Genomic DNA, 21554 nt, shown 5'->3' with positions numbered 1-21554 from the left:
CAGGAGATGGGGGGGGAAAAAAAAGATTGTAAAGTGTTTCTGATACCTGCTTGAAAAAGTGAGAGTGCACAGTGACCATGCTAGCAGTGACATGTGTCCCTTTGATTACTGGAGGGAAAAGGACATGTGAGGTTGGAACAACCTGCATCCATAAATCCTACTTGCCTGTCTAACAAGGGAGCAGGGGTACCTTCCCTCTGCCTTTGGAAGAGTTCACTTTCCAAGTGCTCCAACCTGGCAACAAGAAGAAAGCAGGAATCTGCTGCCAAAGCCCCCAGCACACCTATGGATTAACCCCTGTGCTCCAGCAGGGCTATGATGGCTCACGTTGTGGACCACAGATCCTGGCAGCCTCCCTTGAACAGAAAGGCAAGATGTCTCTTTTAATATAAATTTGTTATTTTATTACACAGGATTAACAATCAACTGTCCAGAATCCAAACAAGCAACTCTCCTTCAGAAACAATTTTTCAGAAAAATTATCCCAGAAAAGCCTGGTGGTTCCAGCAATCATGTTCTTAAAAGTGATGCTTTATCATTTGCTTTATAAAAGTAAGAAATTCACTCTCTCCTATCCATCTAACTAGCTAAATGTATAGATAGGTGTATATATGCACCGTGCACTTCAGAGACGAGGGGTTTTTTTAACTCAGAAGACAAAAATGGAAGCCCAGAAAGAATGGAAATACTCCCAGCACATGGTCACTGCTGGCTGGACCAGTCTCACACCACTTCTGGTAGTGGTGACCACAGCCCCTTGTTAAAGGCAACTTTTTGGTACAGTATCTTTGGAGTAAGCATCTTGGCAGACACCTGGATGCTGAAGCACACCACACACCTAAGAAAATTCTGGTCTCCTCTCTGGATGCATGGCTCTGTTGCATAATAAGTATTATAATGCACCAAAACCACCTAGGAATTTTGGTGAATGTTTCTGTGTAGATCCTGCACCAAACAGGACCCCTAGCCAGTCTTGTGGTCAAGTGAGAGAAGCAATTTAGATGGGACCTGAGTCAATATATGACACTGAGCCCTAACTTATTAATTTACTTATTATTTTTTAATAGTGCCTAAAGATTACACCAAGTCAGGAAGAGGGCAGAATGGGGAAAACAGGCAATCAACCACCAATTTCTCCAAGTCCTAAACAAAGATAGAGGAAGACCAAACTGCAGTTGCCAGGAATCCTCCAGGATGAGAGTACAAAACTAGGAAAAGTCCCAGAAGGCAGATTTTGGCCCCAAATGGTAACGAAACATTCCAACTTCCTATGTGTGTGCAAGCATGGTCACAGCCAGCTGTGAGCACAGCTGGAGCCTGAGCCCAAGGTGTGCACTTCTGCAGCAGTGACACTGGGAGGCCTGACACACACATGTCCTCATCCAAGAGAGGATGCCAAAAACATCCTGTCTCTTTTCTTAGTTGCCCTTCAGACATGTGTGCAGGCAAGAGCACCAGCTTCCAGCTGGTTCTTCCAGTCTTGTAAGTACAAGACTAATCCTGGGTAAACATGGCTGTGGCCAAACCCTCCCACCCACCCAGGTGGGAACAGAATCTGTTTCTGCAGTGCCTGCTCACTCCCTGTCAGCACTAACCCACCTTTTTTCTATGAAGATGACAACCAACCCAGGTCACAATAAAAGGTGGCTGTTTCTGCACTGCAGAGGAGGGCTGGGCAGATCAGTGGGGCAGGAGAGACAGAACAGGGGAAGAGGGAAAAAGACAAATATGGGGAGGTTCTTCTGTTCTCATTTGGAGTACAGAAAGACTGGCAGATGGAGAAGGGAGCCAGGCCAGAAGGCAGTCTCAGTCTGCTTGCACAGCAGCAAGATAGGAAGCTGGAGATCCATCTGGGAGACAGTCTGTGGGGGTGACAGGTGGGTGTATGTGACAGCCTGATTCTGCTTAACTGTAAGGGTTAACACAGGGGTGCCAGGAACAGAGACTGACCCCGGGCACCTTCTCCTGGTGCTCCCACTAGCACAGAGGAGGGTCAAGCACACTTGAAGAAGGGCCACTGCTCCACGCTGGCTGGCAGGGACGGGTCACGATGCGTTGGGGACCATCCCATAGGCTTGATAGAGTGTGTTGAGCAGCTCCTGCTTTTCCTTCTCGGGTAAGAAGCTGGACTGAGCTGCATTGATGTTCTGGGGAGGCAGAGGGGGAACACAGGGAGACATTAAAGCTCATCAGACGTGACCACACAGTTGTGTACATCCAAGCATCTGGCTCTAAGCACCAGCAGGTGACAGAAAATGTAAAGTTTCCACTCCAAGATCCATTTCCACAGCCTCAATTTACAGGGCAACTGCTCTGGCCCATCACTAGCAACAATCCCAGGAGGAAAGAGGCAAGCACACAGCAAAAGTCTTTAAAGACTTGGGAGTTTTTTGTGTATCCAGACCTGTACCTACACTCCCAGCTCTACTCTGAACCAAAGCCTCTCCCAGCTTGATGTGCCACTGCTGGGACACAGCCTGGCTCTGCAATGGAACCTGCTCCTCCATCTTGTGCAGGGACCTTTCAGTAATCACACAGCAACTACCTGGCTCTTACAATAGCAGGAGGGAACAGCATCCAGGATCCCAGAGCTGTTCTTGTGCCTCTTTCCAGACCCACAGAGTGACAGCTGTAGGGAAAGGGACTCCTGTTCCTCCAAGCAGAGCTCAGAGCAGGACTGACGCTCTCTTGTAAAGAGAATTCTGCACTTCAATATCCAAGCAAGTACTTTGGGAGACATTTAAGTAGGTGAAAGCACTGAGCATAACTCTCAATGCAAACCAGGAAAGCTTCCTCTGGTAACCAGGTAAGTCAAACTCCCAACAGTTACCCTGTCTCTCTACCTGGGGCGAGTCCTTAGAAAATGAAGGATGTAATCAAGACAGGTGAAGGACTGTGTGTGCCAAAACCCAGGCCAGCAGCCACGTTGTTTCCAGCTCAGCTGTCCCATACTCACACATTAAAAAAAATACAAGTGGTACCTGGTAGCTGCTGAATCTTGCTAATTTCTGGGCCAGGCCTTGAAATAACCTTCCTGCAATTCCAAATCCAGGAAAAAAAGCAGCAGGCACCTTCCCCCCCGTAGTGCTAAGACCTGCTGTGAGGAGGCCAGTGGGCAGTTTCCACTCTGACCTGTTGCCCCTGGAGCCCAGAGCAGCCAGCCCAAGCCATGCCAGCCCTGCAGAGCCCACCCTGCACACCACCATGCTCGGATCCTCCTGCTCCCTGCAGCACTCCTGGATCCCCCCCAGCCAGCTCAGCAGGCCCCTCAGCCTTGTGCCTGCAAGGCCAGTGCAGGACTTTCTGATTTCCATTGAAAACTCCTCAAAGATAAAGCAGCAGGTTGCTCTGGGCTGCACCAGGGCAGAGCATCCAGCTGAGGCCAACTCACCACTCTCTTGAACTCCTCTTCAGTGAAGCCCATGTAGTCCTTCACTATGCCATAATCCTTGTCAATGTTGGAGTTAAAGATGAGGGGGTCATCTGTGTTTATAGAAAAGTTGGCTTGATCCTTCCTGAATCTGAAAGGAAACCGGGTTGAGCTGGTGGGTAAATAAAGCAGTTATAGCCCACCCAAATCCTGGTTATTTAAGATTGTAAATAATATACAAGTCTTACTGTACTACTGGGTGTTTCCTGAAGTCTGGCAGACATGCTCCTGTCAGATAACTGGACCAAGGGCAGACCTATTTGGGGGAATAAAACACCAAGAGCAGACTCAGCCATGCACTGTGACCCAGCTGGGCAGGCAGCCAAGCAGGCTGGTGCAGCTGGACACAGGTTTGCAGCTTTGCCCCTCAGAGCTGCCCTGATGGAGCAGAGCTCAGCCCAGGACATGGATGGGAAGAGCCCACAGTGGCAGGAGCTGATGGGATATTTCCCATGCCTGATCAGCCACCAGCTGGGTGTCAACCACAGGTAAGAAACCACTGGCATTAAGTATAGATGTACATATTCCATGTATTAGTTGGATACATCCATTCTGGGGAAAAGCCAAGGAAACCTGCCCATGCACAGTAATTCCCAGGCACTTCCAACCCTCCCACCAGAGAGGCTCAGTACAGCAGCCCGACTGGTGGGAGGAGGAGCCTGCAGGCTTGAGGTACAGAAAGCAGTGAATAAGCCCTTCCAAATTTACCCTCAGCCAGACCAGGATGCATTTCTCTCTGCCACACACCTCCTGCGAGTGCTGCTCCATGCAGCCAAGATCCCAGCAAACAGCCAGGGCTCACCACCAGTTTGTGCATCTGGGTCACCCTACAGGTGGTCAGCACTCAGGTGCCAGGTCATGTCCCTCACCTGGATGCCTGGCTGCAGCACAGCCCAAACAAGGGCTGATTTCCCACTCAGACAGCAGCAACCTGGCTGTCACCCTCCCACCACATGCCCTTACCTCAAAATGCATCTTTGCTTTCAACAGCTCCTTGTAGAGCTCAGGGTCCTCCAGGACGTGGTAGCCATGGCCAATGCGCTCAGCCTTCAGGAGATGAACTGCCTAAAGAACAGGGGAAAACCACGTACAGCCTCCAAGCACCAGCTCAGAGACCCCTGCCCCTCCACAGGTACATCCAGCTCCAGGGAGGTCCCTACTCTGTGCCATCGGGGCCAGATCTCTGCCTGGGTCTCCCACTTCTGCTCTGAATATGGAGAGGACTTGGGCTGCTCTCTCCCTGGTGCAGGGGATGCAGAGGCACTTCCCAGCCCTGCCCTGGGATGCCCCAGTCCCTCCCCAAGCCAGGAGCTCCTCATACCTCCTTGATCATGGCAGGTGGACCAGCCTCCCCAGCATGGACAGTGCGATGAATCCCACATCTTTCAGCTTCCTGCAAGGCAAAGGGGGACACACTCCTGTCCCATCACCTGCAACAAGGCCAGCAAACCCCTGGGCTGGCACTGCTCTCAGGGGCACAACAAGCAACGGGGCTCTGCCAGAAGAGCCCCTGAGTCACCAGCCCTGTGCCCCAGGAGGTCACACTCTCTGCTGAGGCTGCAAGACGAGCTTGGTAATGCCAGACACAGAGAAACTGAAAAAGCTTGGTTACCTTCCCCTGGAGCCCAGCCACACTCCTCAGGGTCTTTTAATACACCAGTGAGCTCACTGCTGTCTCCTCTCCAGCCAGCAGCAAGCTCAAAATTCTCCTTCCTCCACCCACTTGCCCTTCTGTTTGAACCTTGCAGCAGTCCTGTCTTTGAGACTTCTACTTTTTGGCTGGCTGCAGCCAAGGGGCAGAACTGAAAAGCCCCCAGGGCACAGATGAAGCAATGCTCAGACACTGAGGACCTCCCTCCTGTGAGGGACCAGGCTGGAGGCAGCGCAGCTGGGAGGAATTTTGAGATGTTCTCCATGACCATCCTGAAAATCCCCTTGCCAGAGTGACCACCCTGGGCTTTGGGAAGCTGCACAGCCTGGAAGCTGCTGTGCTGGAGAAGGGCCACCCAGCTGGTGGCAGAGGCAGGCTGCAAGCCCTGGCTTGCAGCAGACACTCTTCCCAGACACTCCTTCAGGGCTTCTCACTGGTAATTTGTTTTCAGTTACTTAATTTTCAGCTCCTCATGTGCTGCACACCCAGGCCCTGCCTGGGACACCTACAGAAAAGCCCTGTGTGCTCCCTACGTTTTAGTGAGTGTTGATTTCTCCCGAACAGCTACTTTTTTACACTTTTTAGAGTAACAAAATCCCTCTGGCCAAAGTGCTAGAGCAAGAAGACAGACTCACAGCAGCCCTGAGATTTCTCACTTGTTTCTACCTGGGATGAAGACAAACCAGAAACTCCTGTTCCCCCACTCCCAAAACAAGCACCCCTAATTATCTTAACAGGAGCTGCGGGTATGAGCAGAGGGGTCAGGAACACCACACACACCAGGACTCCCCCACTAACCCTCCTGGCCACTGAAGCCTGACCCTCCATCCACTGCAGCCAGGAGGGAGCTTGTGTCTAACGTCCATCCATGGGTTGTCTTCCCTGGAGTGGCTTTGTCCTTTTTTCCAACTCATTTGTCTGAGGATGTATGGTGTTTCCCTTGGCTTCCCCTCCAAGAATCACTGCCTCCTTGGACACAGTGGTCCAGTGATCCTCAGCTGTAGGTCTCTGCCCTGCTGCTCCTCTGCAGCCAGCAGCCACAGTCCAGCTTTCACCATTACCTGCCCTTTCCCCTCCAGCAGCCCCAAAAGCTCCTGGGCAGAAGGTGCCTGCCCGAGTGACACCACAAGTGTCTCACTTTCCCTGGATGCAGGACACACCCATAGAGCACAGCAGCAGTGCTTAAGGGAACTGCTGCCATGCAGGCCAGGAGGGGCCAATGCTCAGGAACGGGGTTTGCTTCAGCACTGCAGAGCCTGGGCGAGTCCCTGGCACAGAAACAAGGGACAGTCTGGACCTGGGCACTGCCAGCACACCAGAGCACTACAAGACATGTCTGCCTGAGGGTTAATAAAGCCCCGTGCCCACATCTCAGTTTATAACCACTCAGTTCACCCAGGTCAGCAGCCTAAGCAGACCTCGTGCTGGCTCCCACTGATGGGGACAAAAACCCCAAGAAAGCCCCATGTCATTTCAGACCTGAATGCTGCTTGCAAACCACCATCATCCTTTTTGGCAGTGACCGTGCACAACTGTGCACAACCTCCTCTCCCCCTGACACAGGGGACCACCAACCCCAAACTCCCACCAGGAAGGAGGGGTGAGGCACGAAGCTCTTCCTCTGAGCTGCTGCAGGGCTCAGAGGAATCACCAGCATCTGCAGTTGTGATGATCAGATAAAAGCACTTCCAATGTGCTGCTGCTTCTCTGCTCCTCGGGTGATTTCTGCCAGACTGGAAAGGCCAGTCTCTCCCATGGTGGGTTCACCAAGCCCCAGCAGCAGACCCCAGCTGAAGGCAGTGGGTGCTGCTGGGGAGGACACGGGCACTCAATGCTATGGGGTAATGTGCTGAGCTCCAGCTCTAAGGCCATGTTTAAGCAATGATGGCTGCCATGAATCACTTCTGAAACATAAACAAATACTTCTGCTATTTAACAGAATGTTTTTAATAGCTGCAATGGCTTTTTAAGCTGTCCCAACTGTCTGCAGTGTGACTAACAGTGTGTGTCCCCTCATGTACATCCCCTCAGTATAAGTTTAGCTCATAATTTCTTTTAAGAAGGTTATCATACATACCTCATAAGCCTTCTTATGCTCAGAGGTATTATTCACCTTCAGGGTCTCATCCCCAGCCAGGTCAATGGCCACCACAGAGTCATTTTTATACTTCTTGCAGAGCTCCACCACCTCTGGTGACCAGCCTGGAAGAGACAGCACCGGGGTTCAGGTGGAAGCAATAGTCAGAGTTGCACCTTCAGCATTTTCCTAAACAAAGTCTTGTAATATAACTAGAAGGCTAGAGCTACTGTCTTTCATCTCTCCCAAAATTTGACCCTCAAAAAGAAAGTTAACCAACTCCTAGAAAGGGCTGCCATCTTCAGGTGAAGAAAAGCTGCAATCTCATTAGTCCAGCATCAATCCAAGGGAAATAAAATCTGCTCTCGTCATGGTTTTTTGCTCACTTTTGGCAGAGGAAGGAAAAAAAAAAAAAAGAAAAAAAAAGAGGAAAAGGAAAACCAGAAAACCCCTCCAACCCTGGTAGTGACTCTGCAGCTGGCCCAGGGTAAGCTGAACTGCACAGCCCAGGTGTGCAACACAGCGTGTGGGAGAAAGCCCTCTCTGATCAGGCTAGAGGATGAGCTCTAAGAAAGGACATGCACCTCCCAGCTCATTGAGCACTTACCCTTAGCAAAAAGGCCAAGAGACAGAGAAAACCAGCAGTGTTGATAATTAAGAGGCACCTGCCACGTACATACAATCCCCAAATCATACAAAACCATCTACAATTTCATCTCCTTTTCCATCTGTTTCCAACTCGCTGGGTTAGAGCCATTCTTTTATTGACAAGTTTAATATAAGCTAGTTCTGGCTGGCATCTCTGCCTTTCTCTCAACAGTTCATAAATTAGAGGGTGGCTTCTCACTGTGCAGCACATCCCAAAAGCAGCACTGAAGACTCTTGTATCAAGCACATCACTTGGGGCTGATTGTGCAGGCAGAAAAACCCCCACTCTCCAATTTCCCTGTTCCCAGGTATATAAATTTTTCACCTTTCTAGACACAACATAACCATGTACTGATCAGCAAAAGTATTTCCCACCATCTACCCAATCATGCCTGCATAAAACTGTTGTGAGATACAAAGATACTAAGACAAGTATTCACCTAGAACAGCTGCTGTCACCCAACCCCACACTGACTGCCCTTATCCCTAAGGGGAGATGCTCACAGAACTCAGCAGTTCAAGGAAACACTGGGAATTGGGTTTTCTTCCTATTATGGGTCACAGCAGCTGTTACCAATGAAGTTCAGAGCTGCTGATTTTGTAAAGAACATTTTATGTATGTAACTTCAGTATATTCTACTTGTGTTTTCAGCTTACACCAGCAGAGACTGCAGCCAGCAGATTCTCTGGCTGACCTCTGGCCCAGGCTAACAAAGTGTGCTGTTGCAGCAGCACGATCATGAGCAGGGAAAAGTGGCAGGTCTCACACCTGGTCCTCCTCCTGTGACCATTTGGCTCTTGGACCCACTGGACAGTCTTGGCAGATGCAACTGCTCATGGTGACAGTGGCTCCAACCAGCCCAAGGAGAGCTCCTGCCTTTAGGGCAGGGAAGCAAGGTACAAGCAGGGCTCACACCTTCCCCAGGACAGGACAGAAGGGCCCATTTTGCCTCCCTGGCAAGACCCTTCAGATACTGGTTATACCCTCAGAACCCCCCCCTTACATCCAGCAGACCCCTTCCCCATTGTGAAGGGGAGCAGAGGAAAAAAACAATCTGCCCCTTCTCAGCACTGTCTGATCCCTTCTCAGACCCAGGCACACAGGACCAGGGCTTTCCCCACATTTCTGCAGGCACCTGAACCCCAGGGATGTCACCACCCCCCGCCCCCCCCGCGTCAGGAAGGGGAGCAGAGCAGCAGGGCTGCTGCAATACATTACTTGGCATATGGCGCATGCAGCATAGAATAGACCTGGCTTTGATGTGGAAATCCCTTTCTCCATCCTGCAGTCCCTGATTGACGAGGCTAACAACTTCATCTGGAGTGAGGTCTCCCCTGCAGAGAGGAAAAGGTGTCAGTGAGAGGCTGGAGACTCACCCAGGGGGGCAAGACAGGAGCCAGAGGTCCAGCCAGCATCCCCATGGGACAGCCACACAAAACCCAGGCTCCCATTCACCTCAATATCCAGGAGCCCAACGAGACCCTCTGGAGCTGAAGAGCACCTTTACTCCCATGCCATGCCCAGATCTACCAGGCGTTGGGCACAAAAGCATGCAAAGATGATAGCAAGATTTAGGGAAGCCCTGGGGAGCAGGATGCCAACCCTGCCCCAGCAGGGGAACCCACTTCTTTGCCAGAGCATCTCACTAGGGCACACAGCTGCCTGCAGCCGGGCAGGGACAGGCAGGGGGCTCAGCACCCATCACAGCACATTCTGCAAGGAGCACCAGTGCCCAGCACTGATTGAATCAGAGACAGATCACAGCAGGGGTGGCAGGTAAAGAAGGGATCAGATCATCAACCCCAATACCGCCCACCTTCTCTGCCAGCTTGAATTCCCATTCTGCAGGCAGGCAACCCGTGTCCAAACACTGCTTGCCCTCACACAGAGAAGGGCTCCAGCCAGAAGCTGAAGCACAGCTGCTCTGCACAGGCAGAGCTGGGTGCCCAGAGCAAGGGACATGAAAACACAGCAGCACTCAGAGATATTATAAAAGGGAAAATCCACTTGATGGGGATGAGAGGTGGAAGAGCTGCCGGTGGGAGGAGAGTGGAGCTTTGGTTACACCAGACTCTGTGACCAGCGTGGTCCAGGCCTTCTCCAGCCCACCAGCTGCCCTCTGGCTCCCAGCACAGCAGGATCACTCACTCAGCTTGGCCCCAGGGGATGGGATCCACACGGCAGTTGGCCAGGAGGTGGGGGCTGTACCGGACCTCCACGTAGATGATCCCTTCTTTTGCTTTTGTTTCCACGAGCTCGTAGGCAATCCTCCTCACTGCCTCACGGTCACCCCTGCAGGGACAGCAGTGAGACCCATCACCAGGAGTCATCACCCTTGGGGCACACTGGGGATGGGCGAGGTGACCTCCAAGGCTGAGCAACATTAGCCAAGGGGTTCTGCCAAGGGTCAAGGGGGGAAAAAAACAGTAAGTGGGGTACTCACGCAATGGCAGGCATGTAGTAATTAAACTTCTCCAGGAATTTGGTAAGTGTCAGTGGTGTTTTGTAGCTGACATACTTCAGGAGGTCATCAGCAGTGCTGCCGGGGAGAGAAACCCCTCTTTTCCTGGAAATGGAGCCATGTGTTATGGATGGGAAAGCTGTCACATTTTTAATCTGCCCGTTTCATACAGCACTTGCATCCCGAGCTGGCAGCATTAACCTCCATTTCTTCACCAAAAAGATATGGCACATGTTGTCCTTCCAAAATCTCCTTGCAGATGCAGCCCTAAACCTCAGTGGGGAGGAAGGCAATCCAAAACACAGGCAAAGCACAAACAAATCTAAATACAAGCCCAGATTGACCCGGCAGGAACAGAGCCAGAGCACATTTTAAGCTTAAGAAGGAGTTCATCTAAAGGGGCTCTGGATTATTTCTTGGCATCCCTAGTCCTAGTGGCAGAATTGCCAAAATTCTTTAGAAAAGTTAATTTCCACTTATGCAGGCTCAAAGGCTTGAAAAATCATGGAGATGCTCCCAGGATCACGCAGGCAGAGGTGCCGTGGCTCTTGGCTTTGATGCTGGCAGCTCCTGTGAGCCAGTTCGTGGTGGTATCTTCTCTGATGGGGACACCTCCCATGCAGGAAGAGATGGTAGTCCCAATAACTGCTCTCACCAAAGGGATCGAGATGATAAAGCCCACCTAAACTCTTCCAAGAGGGAAGAGGCTGGTTGTCCTGGGAGCCTTGGGTGGGTAGAGGTGTCCCCAGTGAGGTGACAGCTGGGGCTGGTGAGCCAAGGATCCTGCAGGCTTCCCAGGCAGGCTTTACCACCCCCACCCCATGGGCTGTCACTCTGCCCATGAATGCCAACCTAAATTAGGAATAACAACTAGACATTTCTTTTTAGCCCTCTTTCCTGCCACGATGAATTACAGCTGATTGATGGATCTCTCTGCTAACAGAGACAAAACACCAAAGAGCAGCTTTAGCCTTCCAATGCCAGCAGCCATCCTGACGAGGAATCCGCAGGGAAGAAGCCCAATTGACCCCATTCCTGAGCCCAGTAAGCACTGAGCCCAGTAAACATTACTCAGTCCCCACTGGGGCAGGAAGCAAACCCGCCCCACGCTCAGTCTTCACATGCAACCTGCAGAGATTAAGTTGCTGGCACGCGGCAGGGGAAGGTCATCACTGCTAAGGCATTGGTTTTCCAGCCTGCCTTGCCCTTTCCATGGCACTGACACACCAGTCTCTGCTCCAGGAACTGGCCTATGTCCTCCTCCACCTGCCCAGGGAAAGTTTCCTACAGCAAAGCTGTTTTTCTGACCTCTTTTGTGGGCTTCCCACAGGGTTGCCTCCCAGCAGCCAGGGCTTTGGGATGATCCGTGGTACAGAGACACTGGAGCCAGGTCTCTGATTGAGGAGGGCTGGTGGATCTTGCCAGAGTGGCTTTGGGAGTTGCTGCTGCCCCATCCAACCTGCTTGGTAGCTGGGAGCCTTCCTGCACAAAGCTGCCCCAGGGGAATGTCCTCGTGTCCACCAGCACCTCCGTGTCCTGCTCAGAGCCACCTCCAGCCACGGGCAGCACTAGTGCCCCACTGCAGACAGGACACCTCTCCTGGGGACAGCCAGTGCCAGGAGGGGTCTGCCACAGCTCTAAACCCTTTGGCTGGGGGGGATGCAAAGCCTGACCCAGACCTAACAGAATCAGAGCCAAGGTTTCTAAAACCAGCTGAATTCAGTCACTGCTCAAGAGGCTTGTGCATCCCAGCAGCTTTGGGCTATTTGTACATGGTCAGCCACCACCTGGCAAATTTATTTCTAGCTCTTTACCTTTAAAAATAGACCACAAGCAGCTTTCTGAGTCCAGGGTGAGGTTATTAAGGCAGTTCCCTGCAGACTCCTACACTGCCCTGGTTCTTTTACACTTGTGTGCACACCAGCTTTAGAGCCCACGAACAGCCCAGCCTTGCTCCAGCCAAGCAAGGCAGCCCAGGGGGCTGGAAGCCCCAGGAGATGCCAGGGCTGCTCAAAAACAAGAGGGAACTCAGCACACACTCAGGAGAAGATGATTTCTGCCTTCAGCAAAAGGAAGGCATGGGATCCCCAGGTGCCTTCTGGGCTTCAGGGTCCCACAACCCTCCTGGAGGACTGCACCAGCATTTGTCCTTTGCTGGCAGCAGGGACCCAGCACAGCCCTGGGGAGTCAGCACTGACTCCTCTGCCCATCAGGATTTGTATTCCAGCCCTGCAGCCCAGCAGTGCATGGGCAGAGCCAGCAGGAATCCCAACTCTGCTTGCCACGTGGTCGTCCTGCAATGAATGAGATGGACACCTCTGGTCCACCTTCTTACTCTGACTGCACTGCAGAATGGATTGCCATGCCCTGCAGAGAAAGCTGCTTTGGAGTATTTCGACCTAGGATGCCAGAACTGCTTTCTATCCTCCTCAGAACTTATTTCCTCCCCAAATTAGCATGGCTGTGCCTAAGAGCTCTTTCCCAAATCCTTGAGCTTGCCACTTCCTCAGTCTGAGGGGATCTGCTAGTGTCCCACTGGCTTTCTGAACAGTGACAGCTGCAGGAGGCCCTCAGTTTATTTATTACAACTGTGGAGGCAGGTCCTCGCACCAGTTAATCATTCACCCTGGGGCTTCCCACACAAGCTACACTGAAGGGAGAAGATGCACATGGCCTCTTGTCAAGGAAACAACCTCTCCAAGCGACTGCCAAGTGCTTTCCTGGGCCACCCTCTCGGGAGCAACACTCCTTGACTGCTCCCACCATGCAGGCAGCCTGGGGCTCAACAGCACGCACAGCTGGGCAGGGAGCAGCACCAAGCTGCTGTGTCCTCCCAGGACCATGACACCACCACTGAGAAGATGCTCCCAGGCCACTTTCATTCCACTTGCTTTTGCAACTAGGAACATGGAAAAAGAAACAGGAATACACTGACTCTGCCACTTCCCAGGCACGCTCCAAAGGCGAGCAGCTCTGTTGAAGAGGCACCTCCTGTGCTTTTCTCAGGGTGGCCCCTCTTGGCCTGCCCAGCTCACGGGACTGATGCACCATCACCTCTGGGGATGTGCTCAGTGTCCTCTCACTGTGCAGCCAGAGGACCCTCTGTGCAGAGATAAGACCAGCACCAGCTGGGTTTGCTGCCTGCATAGCAGGGAGAGCTTCCCCAGGCTGCCAGCACAAGCTCTTCTGTTGGAGAACTGGACAAGCAGAAGGCATGGGGGTAGGGACTGATGCTTTCGGACTGCAGCTCCCAGAGCTTTCTTCATCCCACAACTCACCTGCCAAAGTGCAGGATTGTTTCTGGCCTGATGGCTCCATCCAAGTGGACATGAAGTTCGACCTGCAATAAGATGATGAGAAATCAGTGAGGTGCCCTCAGAGCTCCAAGAAATGTTTAGAGATGAGCAGCAGGTGCTAACACAGGTACAAGTGCAGCCAATATAGGGACAAACTCATAATAAGAAAGCACACAAAATTTTTTAAAACACCATCATTACAAAGTTTATTTTGCAATATCTAAGTATTGTATAAATATTTTCGTCTTGCTGCTGCAGGTCAGGCATTTAATGGATCTTCAGAAATTTGCTCTGTTTCCAGTCACCTTCAGGAATTGCCCTCTCCTCATGCAGCTTTCATGGTTTGGAGCCTGGAAAGTAAGAAAAAAACAAACTCCAAACACCTTCCCTTTCCTGCTTCCTACTTCTTGAATTCACGGACACTCCAACTAATTTGTTAAGAGTCATTACACAAAAACTTTGACATCACTTCCAAGAATCAGCTTTTGATATACTGTTAATTACTTGGCAAACTGCTTGTATCAGACCACACAGGCTTTCTAATTTCACATATCACATCAGTCTCATGGTACAAAGTGCTGCAAAAATTAAAAACCAGAGTTACCCCCATAAAACTAACACGGTTTCAAAATGAAACACTAAAATCTTGACTCATTAAAAAAGGGACAATAACTCAGAATCTCTTCACTCTGAAACCCTGTTTCCCAATTATTGCTGAAACTATGGAATTTGGAGAAAGAGCCCCAGAAAAGCAAGCCTTTTCCATTAGGCAGCTGGGGCTTTTGGAGGAATATGACAAATGTAACTTGGAAGTCAAACTGGGAAGGAAAATATTAGCTGTAAAATCTTTCAGCTAGATCTTCATATTTCCAGAACTGTTTTCTTTTAAGCAATGGAATAGCCTACAAAGTATGAATTAAATGTTTTAATGAAAGTGTAGAGCAGCAACTTAAGGCACAAAGTCCCTGTTAGTTCTAACATGATGCAGATTCTCCTGTGTGGATGATTGCTGGAGAATGCAAAGGGTAAGAGTCAAGTAGGAGTCAGAAGACGACTGGACATTTACATAGATAACTAAACCACCCAGGGTTACTAATTAAAACCCACAACCCCTTTGGTGTCAGGGTACGTATCACACAATAACCACTGAGGAGCTGGAAGGAAAACGAGTCTGCTGTCCCTACAAGCAAGGCAGCTCATTAATGTCCACCTCAAGATCTTTTCACCCTCCTCTGAAGCACCCGTGAGCAGCTGCCCTGAGCTCAGAGCCGCTGGCCCGGCTCCCGGCGCGGAGCTGGCAGTGCCTATCTCTGGGACAAGGAGTGATGCCCACAAGCCTGCTCCCATCCCCACCTCCTCCTGCAGCCCTGGATGTTTGCTGTGCAAGCAGACACCCACCTTTGGACCCACAGCCAGGGTTTTCATTGAGTGCTTCTGCTGCAAAAGGCCATCACTGCTGGGGTGAGACAGTGCTTGCGCCCAGGCCACGGGATGGCCATGAAGCCACCACTGAAACGAGCACCTTGGGATGCAAAGTTCAGGTTTCCAGGCTCAGGGCAGCTTGAGCTACTGACCCTGCACCTTTGCAGCCACCCGGCCCAGAGGTCAGCAGGCTGCAAAAAGATATCCCTGCCACTTCTGCCCTTAAGACATGATCTCAATCTACAGGGATGAAGATCTGAAAAGGGCAAAACCTGATCTTTCACTTCAAGTTATGCAATCCTGCTTTGAGGACTAAATGTCCTGAGAAGCAGCAGATATAAAAACAGGCTATGGACATGATCTGCATCGCCAGATGTGGACGCCTGGCATGTTTTCTACTCTTGAGCTCCAATTCCTATTTCAAAATCATGCAGGCTCCATTCCTTGAGGTTTTCAACTGCCCCTGTGACCTTCTGATGGAGTCACAGGCTTGAAGCTTGCTCACGCTGGATATACAAACCAAACAAGCCACACCTACTGGGGTCTTCTAACTCCAAACATTTCTGAAACATTTCCTGCAAGAACATCCCAACGTGACACTTCCATCGACATGAAAGTAAACTCAGTGGTGTCCTTCACCCACACAAGCCACCTCCTGCTGCTGCTGCAGGCGAGATGCTTAGAAAGCAGGAAGGTTCTTCTCCAGTCCCAGCAACTGTCTCTTCCTCCACTGCCTTTCATTTCTTTGGGTCTGGAGGGACCTAAACCAAGTGCAAAGAAACTCTCATGCAATGCTACTCAACACCAAACCTTGCTGGGTTCCTCAAGAACAGTGCTTGAGGGAGTAGTTTTCTGCAGTTAAGAATTAACATAGGCTATTTAGATTAGCAAGGGACATTCAAGTGAAGAAGGAAAAGTGTGTCTCCACCCAGAGCTGGCCCCAGATAAGGATGCAATCAGCAGAGGCCCAACAAGCTGCTCAGCTTGCCAGAGGCCTTGATCCCAAGTCCTGCAGGCTTCCAGGCCAGGGAGGCTGCTCACTGCCACTCTCCACCTGCCTGTTTGTTTTGGGCAAACAAAGCACAAGCCTTTCCTGATACAAGTGGGTGAGGTGACCTTGCTTTAAGTCAAGGAAAGTACCCAGATAAAGGTGAAGGAGTTTTCTCTGAACTTTGGCTCCAGGAGATGATGCCTGAGAAAGCAGAAATCAGGCGAAGGCAGGAGCCTGGTGCCTCTTCCAGGGCTCTGCTCCTCGGGATCCATGCACATGTGGTCTCCCACTGGTTTAATCAGAGAGGAAGCCTGCAGACACAGATTCAAGAGGGATTTCAACACTCGATCCAGGACCTCACTGGTACCATGGTCTGCTCCAGCAGTGGAGCCTTCAGCCAGGCCAGGACCAGCAATGCCTTCCCTCCTCACAGCAAACCCGGTAACACTTGCTCTGACAAAGAATGAGAAATAAGCAGAGTTCTGAAGTGCTCTCCTGGGGCAGGAGCATGGCTCTTCCCCCTGGCAGCAGCGAGGACCGAGGACCACCTTTGTGCAGCCACCCTTCAGCACTCCTTCTGCACCTCCCCAGCCCTGCCGCCCAGAGCGAGTTCCCTGCCCGAGCGTCCCAAAACCACAGCGCGAGCCCAGAGAACCCCCGAGTTCCACTAAAGGGTTGTCAAAAGCCAGAGGGATGAGTTGAAAAGACACAACTGGCCATGAAATGTGCACCCCCAGCAAAGGCTGGCAGAGCAAACCGAGCGCTTTCCATTTTTATGCAAAAAAAAAAGTTGTAGCCCAAGCTCAGCACGTGACCCGTTAGTGCAGATATCAGCACATCGGGTCAGCTGTGAGACGTTAAAAAAAGGAGAAGTTTGAAGGGCTCTGGCTTGACTCTTCTCTTCTGAAAATACCGGGATGTTTTCTTTGAAACTTAATAAGCTTCAAAACTACATTCAAACACAAAATGAGGTTCAGCAAACAAGCACATTCTGTTCAAAGATCAAGTCTGATTATTTTCAATTTAGTGAAATTAAGAGGAAAAAAGTTAACCAGAGTATTTTCAGCTACAGTCAACCCAACAGATTTTCTTTATTACTCTACAGATTGCTCAGCAGACCATGGCAGAGCAGTTAACTGCTCAGCTCATCTACTATGTGGTATAGAAAGTACCATCTAAGATAGGACACTTGAGGGACTTTCTGAGAACACCAACCTCACCTTTTACTTTGATGGCTTCTAGCAGGTATTAACTGATAACCCAGGCAGCTGCTAAAAGCTGTATCACTTAAAAATCATTAGCAGTGACTTGCCCAGGAGCAATTTATCTGCACATTAAAAGGTGATAACTTAAAATGTACTCTTCTGATCTCAATAACTGAAAAAACAGAGTAATCAGAGCTGACATCTATCAGTTGTTAAGATATTCATGGCAGGAAAGCACGAAGAGAGATCAAAATTCAACAAGAGATAAGACAAATGTCAACCACTGCAAAAAGCATGAACTGTGCCCCGAAAGTACCAGCTTTATGGAAGCCTGTTGGCAGGAGTCAAGTTCTCCTCACCATAAACTCACCACAAACACTACTGACAAGCACCAGGTGAGACCAGATCAAGAGGGATGTGCAGCTGAAGAGCCACATTATTATCCTCAAACCTGTCAACACTCACAGATGTGTTTTGCAGATGAATCTGCCACATGCTTTAAGGTTTCAGCCTTTAAAAGGAGAACGTGGGAGACTATGATACCCACACATGACACACTGCTCCACTGCAAGAAATATTTGTGCTCTCCAGAGGAGCTTTCATACAAAACGTGTTTGGTGCCTGAGGAGGATGCTTCCATGCAGAGCAGCCTTCAGTACCAGCACCAACCACTCAGCTCCACTGACCTCAGTACGAGGCTTTTGGTGCTGTTAATAAGTGATGGTGGATGTGTGTCACCCTCCTGCAGGGACACCCTGTGGGATGGGCCACATCCCTCCCTGAGCTCTTGCAGACCTTGCACCTGTGTGTGTCTGGAACAAGGCAACACTTTGGAGCAATAAACAGAGCCCTCACACTTTTAACAGCACCGAGGCAGCCTCTTACTGCCATCACAAGTGGAGCCAGGAGGGTTATCTGAGAAGGTTCCTGCAGAGCATCACAGAAAGTCTGAGTGTGCACATCTCTGGGTGAGGTACAGCTGGGCTCAGCAGCACCATGCTTTGACCCAGGCCAAGCCTCCATGGTCAGGCTGTGGACAAGACGTGGATGAGCCAAAAAAAGGTCATCCTCAGCACACCCATGTGCACTTGCACACCCACCCCCCGCAGTAAGGATCACCTTTGTAAATTACTGGTTTTTACTTGTTGTACATGTTTTAAAGTTTGCACTCAAGGCAAGTAACAGCTCATCAACAGGAGCACATGCTGTGACAGCCAGTTCTGGCCATTTCTCCCAGTTCCCAGATACAAAGGACACACTGGAGACAACTGACTCCCTAGGACAGGGAAGGCTCTGAAACCCCATGACACACACAGGAGGGCTTGCAGGAAGACCCACCCAACACAACCTGAGCTCATGTTGGGAAGAAGCCTCCAGCAGCAACACTACCCCAGCTGCTGGGAGGGTGTGGGCCTGACCCCACTCCCATCCTGCTCCCTGCAACGTGGCTCAAGGCCCACAGGAGCCACTGGAAAGCAGAGCCACAAATCCCAAAGCCCTGAGCTGGGGCTGGCCTGCGGCGCGAGGAGCTAGCGGTGAGTGAGGACACGGTCTCTGCTCTGGTTGTGGAGCAGAGATGGAAGAGGCCAACAGTTGGCATCCAAGGAAGGGCAGTCTTTTCTGCTCTTTTATGGCCTACGATAAGCAGGGCTCAAAGTCACCCCTGGCAGCCCCTGTTCACCCTCTGCAGCCTCTGGGAGTCAGCGAGTTCCCGAAAAACGCGGAGGCAGCCCCGGCCCCGCGTTGAGCTGGGGCTCGAAGCTGCTCCAGTTACCAGAAACATCTCTAAAACACAAAACTGACCGTTCCCAATGGCAGAGGGTCCCGGGTAATGAATAGGGCTCATTAACTGACTCCAGACCCATTTTTTTTTTTTCCCAAGCCTGACTTAGCAGGTTCACAGGACTGAAAGGGACTGCCTGACTCAGGAAAACCAGTCTCATAATTGCCAGCAACCAGACAACAGAAGCCTGATCTTAGTGGTCAAACCCTGCATGGTTTTTCCTAGGTCTCTCCCTTTGGCATCCCACTCTCCCATTCACTGGAAAAGCAGGAAGTAGTACACAATATGAAAGCTTCTCTCGGCCAAAAGTTTAAAATCACTGGGATGAACCAACAACTTTTGCTCTTAGTGCAGCTGATGAAACACCAACATCTCCCAAAACTGAAGTAGCCTTAAAATGGCTTTAACTAGGTAATTACCAAGTATCACTGTTCCCTGGATCTCGGTATCCAGGTTTGCCTGTTATTTCATGGGTCACCTTCCCCCAAAAGGGAAACCTCAAGTAGTGATGGAACGAAACATCAATCAGACCCGTGCACACAGGATGTTCTGAGCACACCAGACATTCCTGGTGGTGGGCTCAGGGATAAATTGCTTGTGAGTGGCAGACAACGCAAAGCAGGTGGTAAAAATACCCTTTTGGGTTTCCCGAGGCAAGGTTCCTCCCTGGGAAAGCCACACACAGCTGCCACCACTCAGACTCACCCACAGCAGGACCACCAGGAACCTCACAGCACTTTCCTTGGCTTCCTCTGCTCTGGCCCATCGCTGCCCACCAAAGAGCCCAAAAGCCTGCTCGGTGGGCAGCGCCAGAGCCCAAGGACAGCCAGGCAGAGAAATCTGCTCCCTACCCAGCTCACCCAGACCACACCCAGGAGCTGAGCTGTCCTGCAGCACAGGCAGCCCCTGCCACCAGGCACATGGTTAGCACTAACCACGGCCGTTTCATCATCTTCCTTCTCAACTTCCTTATCATCTGATTAATAAACGTGCTACTGCACGACCCTACTTGCAACGTATTTATGCAGCACACGGGGAGGACAAAAGGCTGGAGCACCTTCTGACAGCAGGCACCGACACGTTGGGTATTCCGAGGAGAAACACAACTAAATGCTTCAGAGAACACAAACGCACACACCAGCGACAGAAACCAAACCCCAAAAGAAAAACCCAAGGGTTTGCCTTAAGTAGAGAAACAGTTGGAGTGCTGGACTCTTCAGAGCTTGCCCCTTCCCCAGCGCATGGCCCAGGGGAGCCGCTGCCACCGGGGGTGCCCCGGGATCAGCCCCGCTCTGGCAGCGGGATGCCGGGACAGGTGGGATGCCCGGGATACCCCTTGCGTGTCCCTGCGGGGAGCACCGTCCTGGCACCGGCACCGCCGAGCGCGTCCCGTCCAGGCGCGGGGCTGCGGGCTCCCCCGGCTGCACGTGGGGCGGCCCCGCTGCGCGGCAGCCCCGTTCCCACCGGTGCCCCAGCCCCGGGGCATGCCCGGCTCCCCGCCCTGCTTCTCACCGCCGGTGCACAGCACCTCAGCCCCGGTAACGGTCCCGGTTCTCACCGCCGGTGCACGGTGCCTGAGCCCCGGTGCACAACACCTCCGCCCCGGTGCACGGTGCCTCAGCCCCGGTGCACGTCCCGGTTCCCACCACCGGCGCACAACACCTCAGCCCCGGTGCACGCCCCAGCGCCTCACCTTGGGGTCCTTGAAGACGCGCAGCCCTCCCTCCATGCCGCCGCTGCCCCGCTCGGCCCCGCGCCCGCCGCTCCCGCTCCGCCCGCCGCTCCCGCCCCGCCCCGGGCCCGGCCGGGAACGCCGCCCCCCCCCGTTTCCTTGGGGAGCGCCGGGCCCGGGCGGAGCCCCCGCCGCGCTAACAGGGACATCATCCCTCGCCCTGCTCTCCCGGCTGCTGCTTGGTGCCTCACTTGTTTCGGCCCAGGGCTTTTCAGGCTTGTTTGGTCCATCGTACACTTGCTGTCAAGTCCTGCAAACTCGCACTCAGTCTCCTAGTCTCATTTTTCGTGACTTGGCCATTATTTGTGCTGCTCCTTTGCCTCCTGCCTTCCTCTCCCGTGGGTGATGCACATGGCAGCCCACACCATGGGAGGTGGGAAGCCAAGTGTGGCTTCTGTGGAACTGGAACGAGCAGAACTTTCAGCTGCTCCAGTCTTGGGACACCCACAAAGTCACACCCGTTTAGCTAAAGGCAAATCTGCAAGGTGAAACCACTTCCCAGAGTGAGCTTTGAGGAACATCCTCTGGGTGAGGTGAGATCTGAGCTGCCTGGAGGGCCTTAAGCAAGCAGGGAATGTTTCCAAAATCTCTGCAGGAACTGGGGTTGTGGCTCTGTTCTGCATGACTGGGGCTAACCTGCCCAGGTGAGACCATCCTCAGACCACAGGCCTGGCCTGCAGGGAATCTTGGAGATAACAATCAGAAAGTCACCACATCAATGTAATACACTCATATCAGTTGGCTGGAGTGTAAGCAGAGGAAGCACTTGGGCCTGTAGGTGTGACTACTACCACAAATGGTTGGAAAATTAAAGTTCCCCACTCCTTCCCCAGCTGTGTTTACATCAGAGTTTACAC

General features: G+C 51.8%; 1 protein-coding gene across 1 annotated transcript; it reads right to left on the bottom strand.

The window, feature by feature from the left end:
• Nucleotides 1-1711: 1711 nt before the first annotated feature.
• On the bottom strand, nucleotides 1712-20735 carry ADA (adenosine deaminase). The gene is made up of 11 exons (XM_051633306.1): nucleotides 20659-20735; nucleotides 13547-13608; nucleotides 10251-10373; nucleotides 9956-10099; nucleotides 9026-9141; nucleotides 7159-7283; nucleotides 4752-4823; nucleotides 4394-4495; nucleotides 3619-3686; nucleotides 3392-3521; nucleotides 1712-2147 (listed from the first exon to the last, which is right to left on the bottom strand). The coding sequence occupies exons 1-11, from the start codon at nucleotides 20692-20694 to the stop codon at nucleotides 2046-2048; spliced, it is 1080 nt and encodes a 359-aa protein (XP_051489266.1). The 5' UTR covers nucleotides 20695-20735; the 3' UTR covers nucleotides 1712-2045.
• Nucleotides 20736-21554: the final 819 nt, after the last annotated feature.

The sequence above is a fragment of the Apus apus genome, chromosome 15 (genome assembly GCF_020740795.1).
Source record: "Apus apus isolate bApuApu2 chromosome 15, bApuApu2.pri.cur, whole genome shotgun sequence".
Lineage (NCBI taxonomy): Eukaryota > Metazoa > Chordata > Aves > Apodiformes > Apodidae > Apus > Apus apus.
This window is presented reverse-complemented; position numbering and strand designations above follow the sequence as displayed.

What these genes read in the sequence shown, in the direction of transcription:
- ADA (XM_051633306.1), bottom strand. Translation starts at nt 20,694, where the DNA reads ATGGAGGGAGGGCTGCGCGTCTTCAAGGACCCCAAG. An exon ending in GCGTCTTCAAGGACCCCAAG is followed by an intron (nt 13,609 to 20,658) that starts GTGAGGCGCTGG and finishes ATCTTATTGCAG; the next exon opens with GTCGAACTTCATGTCCACTT. An exon ending in ACAATCCTGCACTTTGGCAG is followed by an intron (nt 10,374 to 13,546) that starts GTGAGTTGTGGG and finishes CTCCATTTCCAG; the next exon opens with GAAAAGAGGGGTTTCTCTCC.